The following is an 18,448-nucleotide window of genomic DNA, read 5'->3' as shown; positions in this document are numbered from 1 at the left end:
AGATACAAGAATCGCTGGAACCCGGGAGGCGGGGGTTGCACTGAGCAGAGATCATGCCACTGCACTCCAGCCTGGGAGACAGAGCGAAACTCCATCTGAAAAAAAAGAAAAAAAAAACTTCTTTTTTTTAATATTAGCACAATTTTTATTCTGTTAAATCCATGGGGTCCTTGTCACCCATATTTTTACAAGCCATCCACTACATTTACTAGCTTAAAAATTGGGTGAGAAAAAAATGAAGCTACAACTAAACCGTTTCAATAGTAATCCTGTAAAAGGTAATTTGAAAACCACCTGAGAATTATAGGCAGGAAATATCACACCCATTTCACGTTGGCTTTCCTAAATCTGAACTAAAAGGAAAAAGCCCCTTATAAGTGACTTCCTGAAAATCACATGTGAATTGGTGGGAAACTGGAAATAGACACCATTTTTAGATAAAAACACAACTGTGGATGGCAATATGACCTCTCAATTTTCTCAGAAGACCATCAAGAGAGGCCTCAAGCATTCAAAGAAGCAACATGCAAAGCAAATATGTTACTGACAACTAAAATATGTTAAAGAGCAATGATGAATCCCATTCCCACACCTCAAAAACAAATCAGTGAGAAAAAAATTCTGAACCAATAACTTTCAAGCTTTGGCTGTTGACATGCGATTCCACACTAGTATATCAAAAAGGTACTTCAATGTTCAATTAGTTGGGTTAGGAGATGGAAACACAGGGCATGAAAATTATATTTTATATTAGCATAAGTAAATCATTAAACACAAAATCATATGGGGAAAAAATCATCAAGTGGTTTAAAACTTTACACACATACGCTATCCAGGGCTTCAAGTTTCCCTAAGACCACCTTCTTTCTAGACAAAACTGAAAAAGAGTTAGTAATTTAAGCTTTTATGTCAATTTAGACTTGTCATTTTCTGTTCTACTTCTCACCCTTGACCCGTTTACACACAGAAAATCACTTTTAGTCGCGCCAACTTTTAGAAAAACCCTGACAATAACATAAGCCACAACCTAGAAAGGAGGCAGTCATGGAGCAAGCGCATCCCTCTGTAGTCGTACAAAAAGTGACCTCTGCCAACGGGAACACTTCGGGGTGCTTAGGTGGCCAGAGAAGGTAACAATATGGCCCCTGAAGTATTACAAGCACCTTCTTTTCAGCAGTACCTCCGAATTGCGAAGGACCTCGCCTAAAACGAGAGGCTGGTTCGAAGGTGAAAATCTAAACCTAAGGAGAAGGCAGTAAGTGGGATCCCGCCACAGTAGAAAGGTAAAGAAGACGGAAGGACAGATGGGGAGAGAAAGAACAAAAGTATAGGGGTAGAGGAGAGACAGGAGCCAGAAGAATGAGCGATCTGAAAGGTGTACGTCCTACTCACTGGTAGGCCTGTTTCGGACTCCGCTGTGGGAGGGGGCGGCTGGACTTCTGCGTCCCCTGCCTCACCTGGCAGAGATCCACACAGCCAGGCCTCCCCGCCCTCACCCAGCCCACATACAAAGCGCAATCGCCAGCACCAGCCCGACGACTCTGGGGCGTGGGCCGACACCGCCCCCACGCCCCCAGCCAATCGAATCGTGCTCTAACGGGCGCATTACTGATGACGTTTAGGGGTAGGGTTAGATGTCTGTTTCCGCTTTCTTCCCGCCCACTTCCGGGTCTCCTCGGTTTATGAATTTTGGGCGCGAATTACTCCAAGCGCAGCTTCCAGAAGGGTGCAAGAAGTTTCCATGGTGAGTCGCGAAATCCTTAACCGGCTAGGTGAGTCTAAAGTTGGGGGATGAGTTTTGAAGCAACGCGTTTGTGGCAGACTCCGCGGTTTGTATTTGAGGAGCGCGAGGGGGGATTGCTCACGGGCAAATGTCCGATGTCCTAAAAGGTCCGCGGTTAGGATCCTTAGATTGAAATATTTGTTAGGGAGGAGGGAGCAAAGCCATGAATACTTCCTCCCTATTTCGCCTGAATCATTCTCATGCTCATCCTTACTGCTGACTCTCTCCTGCAGGTACTTGTGAAGCCAAGTGCCGCCTTGGACATTAGCGTCTGTGTTTTGCCAGGCGTCCTACTCGTTCTTGTTCCCACATAGAGGTCTAAGTTGAGATAATTGAGTCCTATGAGTATCAGCAAGCTGGTAAAGAAAACAAGACAAACTAGAATGCCTCCCTCTCTCCTAAGGCATATAGTCTGGCGGCAAACTACTGTACCAGCCTTATTTCTTTTCACTCCGATACACATTAAAAACCTCGCTGAACTTTTTCTGTCCCTGAACACGCCATTTTTTTTTTTCTTTTTTTCGAGCTGTGCTGCTGTCCGAGTTTTACTGTTTTGCCTTGGATACTTCATTTTTTTACTTTTTGGCTAAATATTTCAAAACGTCATTAAAATAATACTTTTTTCTATGAATAATGTACAGACATACCTCTAAGATATTGTGGGGTCGGTTCCAGACCCCCACGATAAAGTTAATACTGCAATAAAGCCTGTCACACGAATTTTTTGGTTTCCCGGTGCCTACAACAGTTGGATTTACACTGTATTGTAACAGTGTATATCACTTGTATTTACACTGTATTGTAACCTGTTAAGTGTGCAATAGCATTATGTGGAAAAAAAAATACTGTGCATACTTTAATTTTAAAATATTTTATTGCTGAAAAAATGCTAACAATTGTCTCAGCCTTCAGCAAGTCCTCATCTTTTTGCTGGTGGAGGGTCTTGTTTGATGTTGATTGCCGTTTACCAATCAGGGTGATGATTGCTGAAGACTGGAGTTGCTGTGGCAGTTTCTTAAAATAAGAAAATAATGTCCCGATGAATCTACAAGAAAACCAAAAGAAAAAAAGTAAAAAAAAAAAAAAAAAGAAAGAAAAGAAGGACGTTTGCACATTAATTGACTCTTACATTCACTAAAGATTCTCTGTAGCGGGCCGGGCGCAGTGGCTCACGCCTGTAATCCCAGCACTTTGGGAGGCCGAGGCGGGTGGATCACGAGGTCAAGAGATCGAGACCATCCTGGTCAACATGGTGAAACCCCGTCTCTACTAAAAATACAAAAAATTAGCTGGGCATGGTGGCACATGCCTGTAATCCCAGCTACTCAGGAGGCTGAGGCAGGAGAATTGCCTGAACCCAGGAGGCGGAGGTTGCAGTGAGCCGAGATCGCGCCATTGCATTCCAGCCTGAGTAACAAGAGGGAAACTCCGTCTCAAAAAAAAAAAAAAAAAAAAAAAACCAAAGAGTCTCTGTAGCATGCGATGCTGTTTGAAAGCATTTTACCCACTGCAGAACTTTTTTCAAGATTAAATCCTCTTAACCCCTATCATTGCTTTAAAAACTTAAGTTTATGTGATATTCTAAATTATTTGTTGATATTTCAACAATATTCACAGCATCTTCACCAGGAGTAGATTCCATCTCAAGAACTTTCCTTATTTTTAAGTAGCAACTTCTTATCCACTCGTTTTATCATGAGATTGCAGCAATTCAGGTACCTCTTCAGGCTCCACTATTTATTTTGCTGTTTCCACCAGATCTCCCGTCACTTCCTTCACTGAAGTCTTGAACCCCTGAAAGTCATGAGAGTTGGAATCAACTTTTTCCAAACTCCTGTTGATGTTGACACTTTGACCTCCTCCCATGCATCATGAATGTTTTTACTAGCATTTGGGATGGTGAATCATTTCCAGAAGTTTAATTTATTTTGCCCAGATCCATCAGAGGAATCCCTATCTAGGGCAGCTATAGCTTTACAAAATGTATTTCTTAAATAATAAAACTTGAAAGTCAAAATTATTCTTTGATTCATGTGCTACAGAATGGATGTAGTGTTCGCAGACATGGAAACAGCATTAAACTCCTTGTACATCTCTATCAGAACTCTTGGGTGGCCAAGTACATGGTCAGTGAGCAGTAATATTTTGAAAGAAATATTTTTTTAATGAGCTGTAGGTCTCAAAGATGGGCTTAAACTCCTCAATAAACTATCCTGTAAACAAACATACTGTCACCCAGGCTTTGTTCTCCCATTTCCAGAGCACAGACAGTAGATTTAAAAGAATTAAGGGCCCTAGGATTTTTCAGAACGGTCAATGAGCATTGACTTCAAGTCAACAACCCCATTAGCCCCTAACAAGAGAGTCAGCTTCAAAAGACAGCTTTTGAAGCTAGGCAGTGACTTCTTTCTAGCTATGCACGTCCTAGACGGCATCTTCCAATAGAAGACTGTTTGTCTTCATTGAAAATCTGTTGTTTAGTGTAGCCACCTTCATCAATAATCTTACCTAGAATTGGATAACTTGCTGCAGCTTCTGCATTAGCACTTGCTGCTTCACTTTGTACTTTCATGTTATGGAGGTGGCTCATTTCCTTAAACCTCAGGAACCAACCTCTGCTATCTTCAAGCTCTTTTGCTGCAACTTTCTCACCTCTCTCAGCGTTCATAGAATTGAAGTGAGTTAAGACCTTGCCATGGATTCATCTTTGGTTTAAGGAAATGTTGTGGTTAGTTTGATCCTCAATCCCAGACCACTCAAACTTTCTTCCTGTTAGTAATAAGGCTGTTTTGCTTTCTTATCATTCGTGTCTTCACTGGAATAGCACTTTAAATTTCCTTCAAGAACTTTTCCTTTGCATTCACAACTTGGCTAACTGGCCCAGCTTTCAGCCTGTCTTGGCTTTTGACATGCTTACCTCACTGTGCTTAATCATTTCTAGCTTTTAATTTAAAGTGAGAGATAATGTGATTTTTCCTTTCACCGGAACACTTAGAGGCCATTGTGGGATTATTAATTGGCTTAATTTCAATATTGTTGTGTCTCAAGGAACAGGGAGGCCTAAGGAGAGGGAGAGAGGCAGGGAACAGGCAGTTGGTGGAGCAATCAGATCACACACAGCATTTACCTATTAAGTTATCTGATATTGGCATGGTTTATAGTGCCCCAAAACAATTACATTAGTAACATTAATCACCATAATAGATATAATAATGAAAAGGTTTGAAATATTATGAGAATTATCAAAATATGACACAAACATGAAGTGAGCACAATCTGTTGGAAAAATGGAATCAATATAGTTGCCAATGCAGGCTTGCCACAAACCTTTAGTTTGTAAGACAACAACAAAATTCAGTGTCTGTGAGGCCTAATCAAGTGAAACACAATAAAAAGAGTTATACCTGTACATTTCTACCCATATGCACAAACCAGTTTAAGATAGTCATTCGCTCACTTGTCTCTTTTATAACATTTATAAATATAGCACATATGGTAATTATTTCATGTGTGTCCCTACCTATGCACTATCACTAAGCAATGATTTCCCTTGGATCTAAGAATGGGACAAAATGTCTATTCATTTTTATATGCACTGCAAGTAGCCCAGAAGTGATAGAAACGATGTCTTTGTTTATTGAATTCTTACTATGTCTCAAATACTGTTCTAGGTGGTTTATTTATTCTTTGTTAAATCATTTTTGCTTTACAAAAGCCTTTAATGTTATTACTTTTATTAATCAATTTACTAATGGGGAAACTCAGCTAATATACTTGCCTAAAGATATACAGTTAATTAAGTGTCAGGGCTAGATTTGGAGCTTGGACAATTTACTTTCTTTTTTCTTTTTTTTTGAGATGAAGTCTCGCTGTCACCAGGCTGGAGTGCAGTGGTGCAATCACGGCTCACTGCAACCTCCGCCTCCCTGGTTCAAGTGATTCTTCTGCCTCAGGCTTCTGAGTAACTGGGACTACATGTGCGCACCACCACGCCAGGCTAATTTTTTTGTATTTTCAGTAGAGATGGGGTTTCACCATATTGGCCAGGATGGTCTCCATCTCTTGACCTTGTGATCCACCCACCTCAGCCTCCCAAAGTGGTGGGATTACAGGCATGAGCCACTATGCCAGCGGAACAATTTACTTTCATTGCAGAATTGCTCATAACCATGTGGTAGTGTTCTCAATCTGGGTTGATTTGACCAGGGGACATTTTGCAATGTCTGGGAACAATTTTGGTTGGCTCTACTCAGGGGTTGGAGGGATTCTAGCATCTGGTAGTCTACGTAGACCCACGTATGCTGCTAAACGTCCTACAATACACAGCACAGACTCTATAACAAAGAATGATCCCATTTAAAATGTAAATAGTGCTGAGGTTGAGAAACTTGGCGTTATGGTAGTGCCTCAAGTAGGTGTCAGTGTTAACAGTACTTCTCAAACTGTGGTGAAAGACCAGTTTTGCTTTTTATTTCCAATAAGTCAGAACTGATACTTGTGTAAAATGCAATTAAAAATGAATTATTAGTCAAACTTCCTCGTGGTATAATGCCAGGAGAGAACTCTGATGTAAACAATGGATATTGAGTAATACGATGTGTCAACAATTAAGCAAATGCACCACTTTGGTGTATGATGTTGATAGAGATTGTAGGGGGTAGGGGAGGGCAGGGATTATATAAGAACTTTCTGTTTGTTTTGCTCAATTTTCTGTAAATCTAAAACTGTTCTGAAAAGGTTTATTTTTTAAAAAAATACTAATTAGTAGAAAACTGATATGGCAAAGACAAGACTAATTATTTCATAATTAGGTTCAATGTGCATAAAGTCACTCTGCCAAATTGCTATAAAAGTTTTTAAATTATTACCTTCAGTTTCCACATTTGAAAGGATTATGGCAAACAGTTTGAATGAGATTTGGAGTAGCACTAAATTACATGTTATTTAATAAAGAATATCAAGAAAAAAATGATTAATGGAATCAAATGATAAATAAATGCCAAATGAGACTGACCGTAAAAGCCTGTAGACTTAGAAATGAAGTAGAATAGTTAAGAAGACTTTGAGAAGGAGGTGCCTCATGATCTGAGAGAGTGGGCAGAGACAGGAGAGAGCTGCTCAGGTAGAAGGTATAGTATATGTTTGGGAGGCAGAATTACCCAAAGTGTGTTTAGGAAATCATCAAATCTAGCTAGAGAGGGAGCTTTGACTAAGGAGTAGTAGGAGATAAGTATGAAAAGGTAGGCAGAGTTAGGTTGTTAAGGACTGAAAATGGCATGGTAAAGAGTTTGAATGTAACACGAAAGGTATTGGGATAAATTTTTTACTCACTTAATTTGTTCCAAAATTTGGGATTGAGAGTAACTAGGCAGGGCTTGCTCATGTCTTGTCCACGCAGTGTGGGCTGCAGCATATTGACTTAGGTGCATGTACCAGACTGGCAAGTTGGTGCTGGCTGTTAAGGGGGAGCTCAGGTAAGACTTGCCTAGTGTTTCAGTTCCTCTCCGTATTGGCCGTCCTCATATGGTGGTGGCTGGGTTATAAGAGCAAGTGTTGGCCAGGTGTGGTGGCTCACGCCTGTAATCCCAGCACTTTGGAAGGCCAAGACGGGTGAATCACTTGAGGTCAGGAGTTCAACACTGGCCTGGCCAACAAAGTGAAACTCCATCTCTACTAGAACACTAAATCCTGTAATCCCAGCAACTCTGGAGGCTGAGGCAGGAGAATCTCTTGAACGAACCTGGGAGGTGGAGGTTGCAGTGATCCGAGATTGTGCTACTGCACTCCAGCTGAGGCAACAGTGCAAAACTCCATCTCAAACAAAGAAAAAAAAAAGAACAAGTGTTTCCAAGCAAGAGGAAGTCAAAGTTGCCAGTCTCTTCATGTCTAAGCCAATAAACTAGAACAGAATCACTTTTACTATATTCTGTTGCTCAAACAGCTGCAGAGTTTGCCAAGATTTAGGACAAGGGAAAATAGACCTTATTTCTTATTAACAATCATGAGAAGGAATGTGTACCATTTTTAATCTAAAATCTCAGCTATCCCTTGCCCCCTCACCTGAGTTCTTTTATTCGGTGAACAACGCTTCTAGGAGAGACCTACAAGTGAAATTCTGTCATATGTTTTTTTAAGTAGAGGAAGTATAAGGGTGTAGATGTCAAGTTGAAGGAATTAGGCATTTTAGAAATTGAACAAAAGATAGAGAATGCGTGTATGGTAAGGATCACGTTGTTCAATGGTGAGGATCACGTTGTTCAATGGTGAGGATCACGTTGTTCAATGGTGAGGATCACGTTGTTCAATGTTAAGGATCACATTGTTCAAGAGCAGGGTAAAGTGATATTTTGACTTCCACTGCTTTTTGTAACTGATCTGTTATGTGGTTGCTAAATGTAGTTTGTGATCTTTCTTTCCCACTTTTTTTTTTCCACTCTTACTGGCAGTGGATGGAGGGGAGCTTGAAGCTTTTAAAATTTGAGGATATAGATTTATCCAGAGTACCCTCTGTGTTGTCTCTCTCTAAATCTGCACATATATTTAAACTGTATCAGTATGATAATTCTGACTGTTTAGAGAAGGAATGATGAATAATGTATCTGTATATCTAGCTATGGCTAATATGTGTATATATATTTATGTGTGCATATACATATTTTCTAGGCATATATAGCTAATATGTGCATATACATATTTCCTTGTGTACTGTACCTAACTTCCAGCTACTTCTTATGGTCTAATGCAAGAATAAGCATCTCATTCCTCTGTTCCTCTTATTAGAAATGAATTTGGTAATAAAAGAGGGAAAATGAGTTACTCTAAATTTTATCAACATCCCCATCTCCAATCCTGTATCTGTTTTGTAATTTGTGGGAAGGCAGTGTAATCAGTACATTTATTTCTATACTCTTATTAAAATGCACATAGCCCAGATAAGATTGCAGTTTACATTCTTAATACTGTCAGACTAACACATGAATTTCCACAAAATAGATTGACGATATAATCCTAAAAAGTGTCTCCTTCCATTTTTGGCAAAAATTGAGTAATGGTAAATTTATTACTTAAAATAATAAGACCTAGGTTTTACTCCTTGAACTGATATTATCTGCGACCACTTGATATTTCTGTTTCCTTGGATTTAAACATGGAGATGATGTTATCATACAATAGAGTTTAAAATAAGAAATGCAAAAGCATTTTTAAATGATTTTCTAAAATCCATGCAAATGGAAGTTAATTTCTAGGAATGAAATTGAATTAGATATTCTTACTCTGACAAGAGTCAAAATTATTTGTTTTAAAATACGTTTGTTTAAAAGCATACAATCATATCACCAAACTTTTATTACAATTTTTTTTAAAAAAGGAGAATTTAGAACATATATACGGAAGATTTTTAAACAAAACATTGTGCAAGGCTTTAGCTTTTTTTGTATCCTTTTCATCTTTACAGGTTTTTTTTTTTTAAGCACTGTGTTTAGATCAAGATGTCTGGTAAAGCAGGTGCTTCCAAGAAAAACTCTCAACAGTTAAAAAGAAATCCAAAGAGAAAAAAGGATAATGAGGAAGTAGTGTTGTCAGAGAAAAAGGTAATGAAAATATTAAGTTTCTCATTTAGAACTCTTCGACTGGGGCCAGGCACTGTGGCTCATGCTTGTAATCCCAGCAATTTGGGAGGCTAAGGTGGGCTGATCACTTGAGCCCAGGAGTTCGAGACCAGCCTGGCTAACATGGTGAAACCCTGCCTCAACTAAAAATACAAAAATTAGCCAGGCGCAATGATGTGCACCTGTAGTCCCAGCTACTCGGAGGCTGAGGCATGAGCATTATTTGAACCCAGGAGGCAGAGGCTGCAGTGAGCCAAGATTGTACCACTGCAATCCAGCCTGGGCAACAGAGTGAGACTCTGTCTCAAAAAAAAAAAGAAAAACTCTTCAGTTGGAAACATTATCTACTCTATGAAAACAGGGTCAGTGGTACTACAAATTATTGCAGTTCATATCATTGTATAAGAGCTTTTGCAACATGATTTGCAAAGTTCTAATAAATAATTATTTACTGCAATTTCTAAAAATAAAATAAAAATAGTTGTTTATGGCAATTTCTAAAAATAACCGTTGACCATAGAATTCTTTGAGGAAGAGAGGGGTTATAGGGCAGTGCTGAGGAATCTAATGGGAAGATTAGAAATAAAGCATACAAATTCTTATAGCAATTAAATGTTAAAAGGTGAGAGAATTTGTCATTTGGTGGAGATTTTTATTAACACAGAAGACAAATAGTTTGGGAGGAATTAGCTGCTTTCTCCCATAATTTTGACCCTCTCTTTTAAAAGAATTAATGGATTAATCAAAAAAATTTTCGTATTTTACCCTACTCACTAGGCAATGCCTATAATGTTTTGGAGGTAAAGTATGTAACACTATTTCATAGGCAAAGTGAGCAATGATTCATTTAAAACATTCTTTGACACTGTATAAAATTGTTATTATCAGCATTGTCAAGAATTGCTTTAGTATATCCTCTGCCTGTGATAAACATACACCATTTTTCTGTAGAAGTAGCAACATACATTTTTTCCATCTGCTAGAAGTTGTATGAATACTCTTTGACATATATAACAAATTATTGTAAAGCAGTTTCTTTTTATCTGATGTTTAATTCTGCTTTATGTTTATGCATGTGTTTTTCCCTCTAGGTTAGAAACACAGTGAAAAGAAATAAAAATCATCTGAAAGATCTGTCTTCTGAAGGTATTTCTTTTCTATTATCTTGTTTAACTTGCTTCTTTATCAAGCTATCTATATTCATGAAAAAAATGTCAGCATCTTGTTTGTGAATTCTGCAAAAGATAGTAATAACTACATTAGTATTTTTGTAAGAATACGTAGTAGTGGTTAGGCAGTTATTTTGGTCAACTGAAATTTTAGTTAGCACCTCTGGCAAAATACTGTGGAGGCTTCAATGCCACTGAGTTGATGGGAACTAGAGAAATTCAGGCCCACAGCCTGAATTATTACTGATCTATGATATAAAGACAAATCCACTGATTGTTCTTCAAGACAAATATGCCTTCTGTTCTGTACAGATTAGTTTGGAACCATTATGATAAATTTGTTTTGAGTAAACTAGTTTGGAGTAGTTGTCTTTGGTTAAACATTAGTGTTTGATGGAAAGATTCTCTATGTCTCCTCAGCCAGCACTAGGTTTGGTCCTCTGGTTTTATACTCCCATAGCATACAGTACGTTTTTTTCCTTTTGTATACTTTGCACACCTATAATTTGTTCAATATCCCTTCTCTCCAATTCTGATTTTCATGAGATCCAATACTATTTCTTCTTTTTTTAAGCCCTAATAAGTAGAACAGTACCAACAGTATAGTCGAGACTATGTATTTGTGGTTTGATTAATCTGTTTTGTTCCAGTTGCCATCCAACATTTGGAAACTAGTTTTCTGGTCCTCTCAATGAAATTTTTAAAGATTTTAGGCCATTTCTGAGAACAAAATTTTTTGTAATTAAGCTTGATTCTTCATTTAAAATTGTTTCTATTATCACTTGGTAGTATTTCTGTTAACTTATCAATAGAAAGCATATTCATATTCAACACCTGGGATGTTATAGCTGTGTGATAAAAAGTAAACAGTTTATACAGCTTTATAATATTTTGTTCTCATAATTTCATAAGCTTTTTTAGATTAAAAAATTCAGTTTTTAAGCAAAAACATGTAAAACATCTTGATTAATCAGAGCCTGTTCTATTACCAATGACAGGACAAACAAAGCACACTAACCTAAAACAGGTAAAGATAGCATCCAGCAAGAGAAAAACTTGGCAACCTCTTTCAAAGAGTAGCAGAGACCATTTGCAAACTATGATGGAATCAGTAATAATGTGAGTATAACATTTTTCCATTTCATTGTTTTAGTTCCTACTTAGGTGTTTCCTATGGACATTATCCTTTTAAATAATGCTGTTTTAAGGTAACAGAGTATATTTCTGTTTTAGAAGAAGATATAATTAATGTGATGGCATTTGCCTTCAGCAAAAAAGTCTTTGTTCATTGGTGAAATAAAAGCAAGAGTTTGTGGCCTGACTTGCTATCAGTAAAATTTTAATTTATGTCAATAAGGATTCTTTAGGAAGAAGATGAGTTCAAGTGACACTTTATATAGAAGCTACCACACTGGAAGGGATACAAGAAAATAAGACAGAATTCTGCCATTGTGGAGCTAAATTCTGTCAGAAGAGCCAGGCATATAAACTATTACAGTACAGTGTAGCAAAAAATATATATAAGTAGATTTTTTTATTGTACCTCTTTTTAAAGTGTCTTTAATATGAAAGGAAAAGTGATTGATTCTGCCTGGCTAGTGGGGAGGGGCACTTGAGAGAAATCAGAGAGAAAAGGAGACAGAGCATGTTTATTTGTGTTTCAGACTACTATTTATTCCACCTTTTTTTCTTTTCTAGAACAATTTTGAGTAAGAGTATTAAAGAAAAAGAAGAAATACAATATCATCTCAACTTCCTAAAGAAAAGGTAATACTGTTGCATAATTAAAATGGTTAAAATATAATTTTTAAAAATCTGACTTCTTCCTGTGTTGCCAAACAGACACTTGTGGAAGGCAAGATTTTTTTGTGTGTGTTTTTTATTCTTGTTGTTTTGAGATGGAGTCTCTCACTATCGCCCAGGCTAGAGTGCAGTGGCGTGATCTTGGCTTACTACAACCTCAGCTTCCTGGGTTCAAGCAATTCTCCTGCCTCAGCCTCCAGAGTAGCAGAGATTATAGGCGCCCACCACCATGCTCAGCTAATTCTTTTGTATTTTTAGTAGAGGTGGTGTTTCATTATGTTGGTCAGGCTGGTGTTGAACTCCTCACCTCGTGATCTACCCACCTCCGCCTCCCAAAGTGCTGGGATTACAGGCATGAGCCACTGTGCCTGGCCCAGTTTGTTTGTTTGTTTGTTTGTTTGTTTAAAGAAGATGAATAGCTTAGAAATATGTATTCTTTTCTAAACTGCTGCTGCACATGTTTCTCAAATAAGTTTCAGGGAACTTAACAACAACCACAACAAAACCTGAAAATCACAAAATTCTGTCTCCATAGTTCAATCTTCTGTATCAGAATTTGAGAACAATTTTGTCAACTTGAACTCCCTTCAACTTCATTTTTAATAATCTGAAGTTAATAGTTCACCGCTCTTATCTATCTGATATTTTTCCTACTGCAGTGTTTTTCCTTCATTTCATGTTGTCAAATTTGTACTTTGTATAAATTTCTAAGATATTATTGTTCTTCATCTTATGGTAAATCACCCATGGAGGTTTCTTTTCAAGAATTCTTAAAAAGCACACCACTGCCCGTGATTTTTAATAATTACTTTTCTGTAGTATTTACACAACTTTTTCTTTTCATAAAAAAATGTTCTGCTTCTCAGTTTCAAGTTTGCCTAAAAATGTTTATGACCTATTTTAGGGAATTCCTTTGATTACAAATTCTGCTTACTTTTTCTTTAAATATAATTTTCAACCCATAGTAGCCAAGTAGAAAGAGTGAATGGGATGGATTAGGTGGTGTGGGAGTTTGTTGAGAAAGGTTGAACAGATTAAACAAAGACTGCTAGAAGCAGGCTTGAAATTGCTTAAAGGTATAGCAGCCTATGATTAAAGGAGGAGGAGGAGATTAAAAAGATAATAAATGAGCAAATATAAGTTTAATGAAAATGTAGCTATTTAGGATTTTTTTAATATAGGACAAATACTGTTTAGTGTGTGAATGAAAATATTACATTACATAATAGTTGTTCAAGTAATAACCTTGGTTCATTGGAAAAGATTATACTCAACAAATAGGCAGTTCTTCATCATGGAGCAGTTATGGAGATATATATTTCAAGGCCTATTTCCTCCTTATTTTTACTTTCACAACTTGCTTTCTTTAAGTCACAAAGTAACCATACCCAAGATACAGTTATTTCTATGGATACAGCAAAGTACAGCATTAGCAAACTGATCCTCATTAGAAGTCTGAGTACATTCTTCTGTAGCAGTATTTCTCAAAGTATATTTGAAACATTCGTTCTCACAGATACTCTATGGATAAAAGTAATCTGTGGTGAATTATATTTGGGTACATTCTCATGTAAGAATCCCTGCACTAAATAAATCTATTTCATTTTCTTTAACCTAGCATCTCCCAAATTGATATTTCTGGGAACTCATTTTCATATATTAGTCTTATCTCTGCTTTTGACTAAATGTTGGCTTCATTATTTTCATTTTTTTTAGTTTTCAGTTCTTACTAGATTACAACTATAGTCATATATAGCTTCTTATATATAGCACTTTAGCCTTGTGAAGAAAGAGGAAAAAGAAAACTCTTATCCCCTTAGCTTCAGTTAGAAAATTCTAGGAAATGGTTTCTGATTGGCCAAGCTTAGATGATATACACCTATCCTTGGTGTGATTTTGTGACAAGAGCTACCATGGGTATGATTGATATAAACTTGATTATACACCTAGCCCCATGATTACACAGACAGGTTTGCTAGGCAAATAAAACTATCTGCCATTATAATACTAAAGGCACATACTTTGGGAAAGTCTGCCCTATAGAAACAATTTTATAAGTGGTGATTAAATGTTGCTGATATAGTAGGATATATTCAAGGCATGGTTTTAGTTTCTAAGAGTTAGTGAGACTCCTGGAAATCTAACTGCCATTTAGAACATTTGGAACAGTGAATGACCCTTCCACATAATTGATTTAATAAACATATAGAAGAAGCTTCATAAATAAAAGATTTTAGTTAAGAAAATAAAAAACCCTCTTAGGCAGATAGTTTGTGTTTAAATGCCTAATGATGATATTTCTGAATAACTAGAGGTTGTCTTAACAGTTTAATAAGAATTATGATTTGTGGGGTTTTGCTGCCTGCTTTTTTCTTTACAAAAATAAAGATTTTATTTGCAAACTATGCATTGAACAGAGGTCCTTATCAAAACTCTATAAGGAACTTAAACAAATTAGCAAGCAAAAAACCAACAATCCTATTAGAATGTGGGCAAAAGACATGACCAGACACTTCTCAAAAGAAAACATACATGTGGCCAACAAACATGAAAAAATGTTCTCAACATCACTAATTACTAGAGAAATGCAAATGAAAACCGCAATGAAATACCACCTTACACCAGTTAGAATGGCTGTTACTAAAAAGTCAAAAAGTAACAGATACTAGCGAGGTTGCTGAGAAAAGGGAATGCTTATACACTGCTAGTGGGAATGTAAATTAGTTCAACCATTGTGGAAAGCAGTTTGGCAGATTCACAAAGAACTTAAAACAGAGCTATCATCCAACCCAGCAATCCCATTATGGGGTATATACCTGAAGGGAATATAAACTGTTCTACCATAAAGACACAGTCACACTTATGTTCACCGCAGAACTATTCACAATTGCAAAGACATGGAATCAGCTGGAATACTATGCAGCCATAAAAGAACGAGATCATGTCCTTTGCAGAAACATGGTTGGAGCTAGAGGTCATTATCCTAAGCAAACTAATATAGAAACAGAAAACCACATAGGGCATGTTCTCACAAGTGGGAGCTAAACATTGAGTACATATGGACACAAAGAAGGGAACAACAGATACCAGGGCCTACTTGAGGGAGGAGAGTAAGGGTTGAGGAACTACATGTCGAGTACTATGCTTATTATCTGGGTGAAGAAACAACCTGTACACCAAAGCCCCACAACATTTGCCTACATAACAAACCTGCATATGTACTCCTGAACCTAAAATAAAAGATTTTTTTTCAATTAAGATTTTAACAAGATCACAAATGTCGGATAGTGGGTTCCACTATTGTTCAGATTTCTTCAAATCTTAAGTAGTAAAACTTTTTATAACCCAGAAATGCTGGTATTATAAAAGGAATCAAATGTAGCTTTTCCTCATAAAATTCAAGAATCAAATCTGGGAAAGCTGTTTTGAAGTCTGCCAGATGTGATGATAGAAATAGATGTTTCTACTGGTGATCAAATCAACTCAAATTTGTAAAAGAATTTTTTAACATTAATATTAAATATTCATGTTTGGTATGGACAAGATGGCCGCTTAGGAGGAAGTCGGGATTGCAGCTCCGAGAGAAGGCGCAGAGGGTGAGTGGACGCCGCATTTCCAGACGGATTTTTACTGCCCACAGACCAGGAGATTCACAGGAGGAGAAGCCCCACGGGTCGCCAGCGCTGCTGGTTTGAGTGGCGTGGCCGCTCAGCGTACGCCCTGGGGCGGGGGGCAACGGCTTCTTATGTGGAGCGAGAGAGACAGAGTTCCCTCTGAGCCAGTAAGGGGAGCTGAAGCAGGGAGTCAAGCCAGGAGACTCCCTGGCAAGGGCGTGCCACGAATCTCAGTGCTGCTGCTTCGGCTGACGCAGCGGCACACAGGGCAGTGGATTTTAACTGCCCACAGACCAGGAGATTCACAGGTGGAGAAGCTCCACAGGTTCCCAGCACCGCTAGTTGGACCGGAGCAGCCGCTCAGCCTGCACCGGGGGCAGGGAGCAGCAGCTCCTTGAGCAAAGTGAACGAGACTGTGTCCCCTCTGGGCCAGCAAGGGGAGCTGAGACAGGGAGTCAAGCCAAGAGATTCCCATGCAAAGAGGGCCCCACTGGAAACACGGCTGAACCCGGGACGGTCCAGCTCTGTGGGGGAGGGGCGTCCTCCATCGGGAAACACCCTGCAGTTCCCCGGGCAATTTTCCGTAACCAAGACAACCCGCCACTACAGAGACTCCGTCACTACAGGGGCGGGCCAGCATAGCGGAAGCAGTTCTAACTACACCCATATAAACAGGACTGTAGGGAAGCTCACACGGAAGCTGGGCGGAGCCCACAGCAGCTCAGCGAAGCCTCTGCAGGCTGAGTGTGACTAGACTGCCACCTTGTGGGCAGGGAAAACGACAGCAACACAGCTGAAAATCATAAAGTCCTAACTACTCCCTGGGCCAGAACACCTGGGGGGAAGAAAAGGGGGTTTATGAGTTCAGCTGCTGCAGACTTAAAATTACCAAAATCAGAAAGACAGCAACTACAAAGTCGGTAAGTGGATAAATCCACAAAGATGGGAAGAAACCAGCGCAGAAAGGATGAAAACACCCCAAACCAGAACACCTCTCCTCCTACAAGGGAGCAGAACTCCCCACCAGCAAGGGAACAAGACTGGATGGAGAATGAATGTGATGAAATGACAGAATCAGCTTTCAGAAAGTGGATAATGAGAAACTTCTGTGAGCTAAAAGAACATGTTCTAACCCAATGCAAAGAAACTAAGAACCTTGAAAAAAGACTTGATGAAATGCTAACGAGAATGGACAACTTAGAGAGGAATATGAGCGAATTGATGGAGCTGAAAAACACAACACGAGAACTTCGCGAAGCATGCACAAGTTTCAACAGCCGAATTGACCAAGCAGAAGAAAGGATATCAGAGGTCGAAGATCAACTCAATGAAATAAAACGAGAAGGGAAGATTAGAGAAAACAAGGTAAAAGGGAATGAACAAAGTCAACAAGAATTATGGGACTATGTGAAAAGACCTAATCTATGTGTGATAGGTGTACCTGAATGTGATGAAGAGAATGCATCCAAGCTGGAAAATACTCTTCAGGATATTATCCAGGAAAACTTCCCCAACCTAGCAAGGCAGGCCAATATTCAAGTCCAGGAAATACAAAGAACACCACAAAGATATTCCTCTAGAAGAGCAACCCCAAGGTACATAATCATCAGATTCACCAGGGTTGAAATGAAGGAGAAAATACTAAGGGCAGCCAGAGAGAAAGGTCGGGTTACCCACAAAGGGAAACCCATCAGACTCACAGCAGATCTCTCAGCAGAAACCCTACAGGCCAGAAGGAAGTGGGGGCCGATATTCAACATCCTTAAAGAAAAGAACTTTCAACCTAGAATTTCATATCCAGCCAAACTAAGCTTCATAAGTGAAGGAAAAATAAAATCCTTTGTGAACAAGCAAGTACTCACAGATTTCATCACCACCAGACCAGCTTTACAAGAGCTCCTGAAGGAGACACTACACATAGAAAAAAACAACCAGCACCAGCCACTCCAAAAACGCACGAAATGGTAAAGAGCAGCAACACAATGAAGAATCTGCAGCAACCAATGGGCAAAACAGCCAGCTAGCATCAAAATGACAGGATCAAACACGCATATAACAATATTAACCCTAAATGTAAATGGACTAAATGCCCCTATCAAAAGACACAGACTGGCAAATTGGATAAAAAGCCAAAACCCATCAGTGTGCTGTATCCAGGAAACCCACCTCACATGCAAGGATACACAAAGGCTCAAAATAAAGGGATGGAGGAAGATTTACCAAGCAAATGGAGAGTAAAAAAAAGCAGGAGTTGCAATTCTCATCTCTGATAAAATAGACTTTAAAGCAACAAAGATCAAAAGAGACAAAGAAGGACATTACTTAATGGTAAAAGGATCAATGCAACAAGAAGAGCTAACGATCCTAAATATATATGCACCTAATACAGGAGCACGCAGATACATAAGGCAAGTTCTTAAAGACTTGCAAAGAGACTTAGACTCCCACACAATAATAGTGGGAGACTTC

At 38.5% G+C, this 18,448-nt stretch overlaps 2 protein-coding genes and 1 long non-coding RNA gene across 6 annotated transcripts in view; 1 reads left to right on the top strand and 2 right to left on the bottom strand.

Moving 5' to 3' along the window:
• The window catches only part of MMUT (methylmalonyl-CoA mutase), a 41,131-nt gene extending 39,587 nt beyond the window's left edge, over nt 1–1,544 (bottom strand). The window contains exon 1 of the mRNA XM_012441603.2: nt 1,393–1,544. The gene's annotated coding sequence lies outside the window, so the exon portion shown is untranslated. The remainder of the gene's footprint in view (nt 1–1,392) is intronic.
• A 114-nt stretch (nt 1,545–1,658) lies between these two features.
• CENPQ (centromere protein Q) overlaps nt 1,659–18,448 on the top strand; it is a 30,821-nt gene continuing 14,031 nt past the window's right edge. The window contains exons 1-5 of one of the 4 annotated variants that reach the window (XM_012441605.3): nt 1,659–1,772; nt 9,256–9,375; nt 10,485–10,539; nt 11,561–11,681; nt 12,261–12,329. In XM_012441605.3, coding sequence (XP_012297028.1) covers nt 9,274–9,375; nt 10,485–10,539; nt 11,561–11,681; nt 12,261–12,329 — 347 coding nt within the window. In that variant the 5' untranslated portion in view covers nt 1,659–1,772; nt 9,256–9,273. Of the gene's footprint in view, nt 1,775–9,240; nt 9,376–10,484; nt 10,540–11,560; nt 11,682–12,260; nt 12,330–18,448 lie in introns of all 4 variants that reach the window. The other 3 variants (XM_064360988.1, XM_012441606.2, XM_064360989.1) reach the window with 3 other exon arrangements.
• Nucleotides 2,645–7,342, bottom strand: LOC135268368 (uncharacterized). The gene is made up of 3 exons (XR_010336720.1): nt 7,115–7,342; nt 3,503–3,577; nt 2,645–2,828 (listed from the first exon to the last, which is right to left on the bottom strand). It is a non-coding gene; the product is annotated as an uncharacterized LOC135268368 (long non-coding RNA).

The sequence above is a fragment of the Aotus nancymaae genome, unplaced genomic scaffold (assembly GCF_030222135.1).
Source record: "Aotus nancymaae isolate 86718 unplaced genomic scaffold, 86718_ANA_hifiasm-v0.15.2.pri h1tg000040l, whole genome shotgun sequence".
Taxonomy (NCBI): domain Eukaryota; kingdom Metazoa; phylum Chordata; class Mammalia; order Primates; family Aotidae; genus Aotus; species Aotus nancymaae.
The sequence above is the reverse complement of the archived record's forward strand: the minus strand, read 5'-3'. Positions and strand labels throughout refer to the sequence as shown.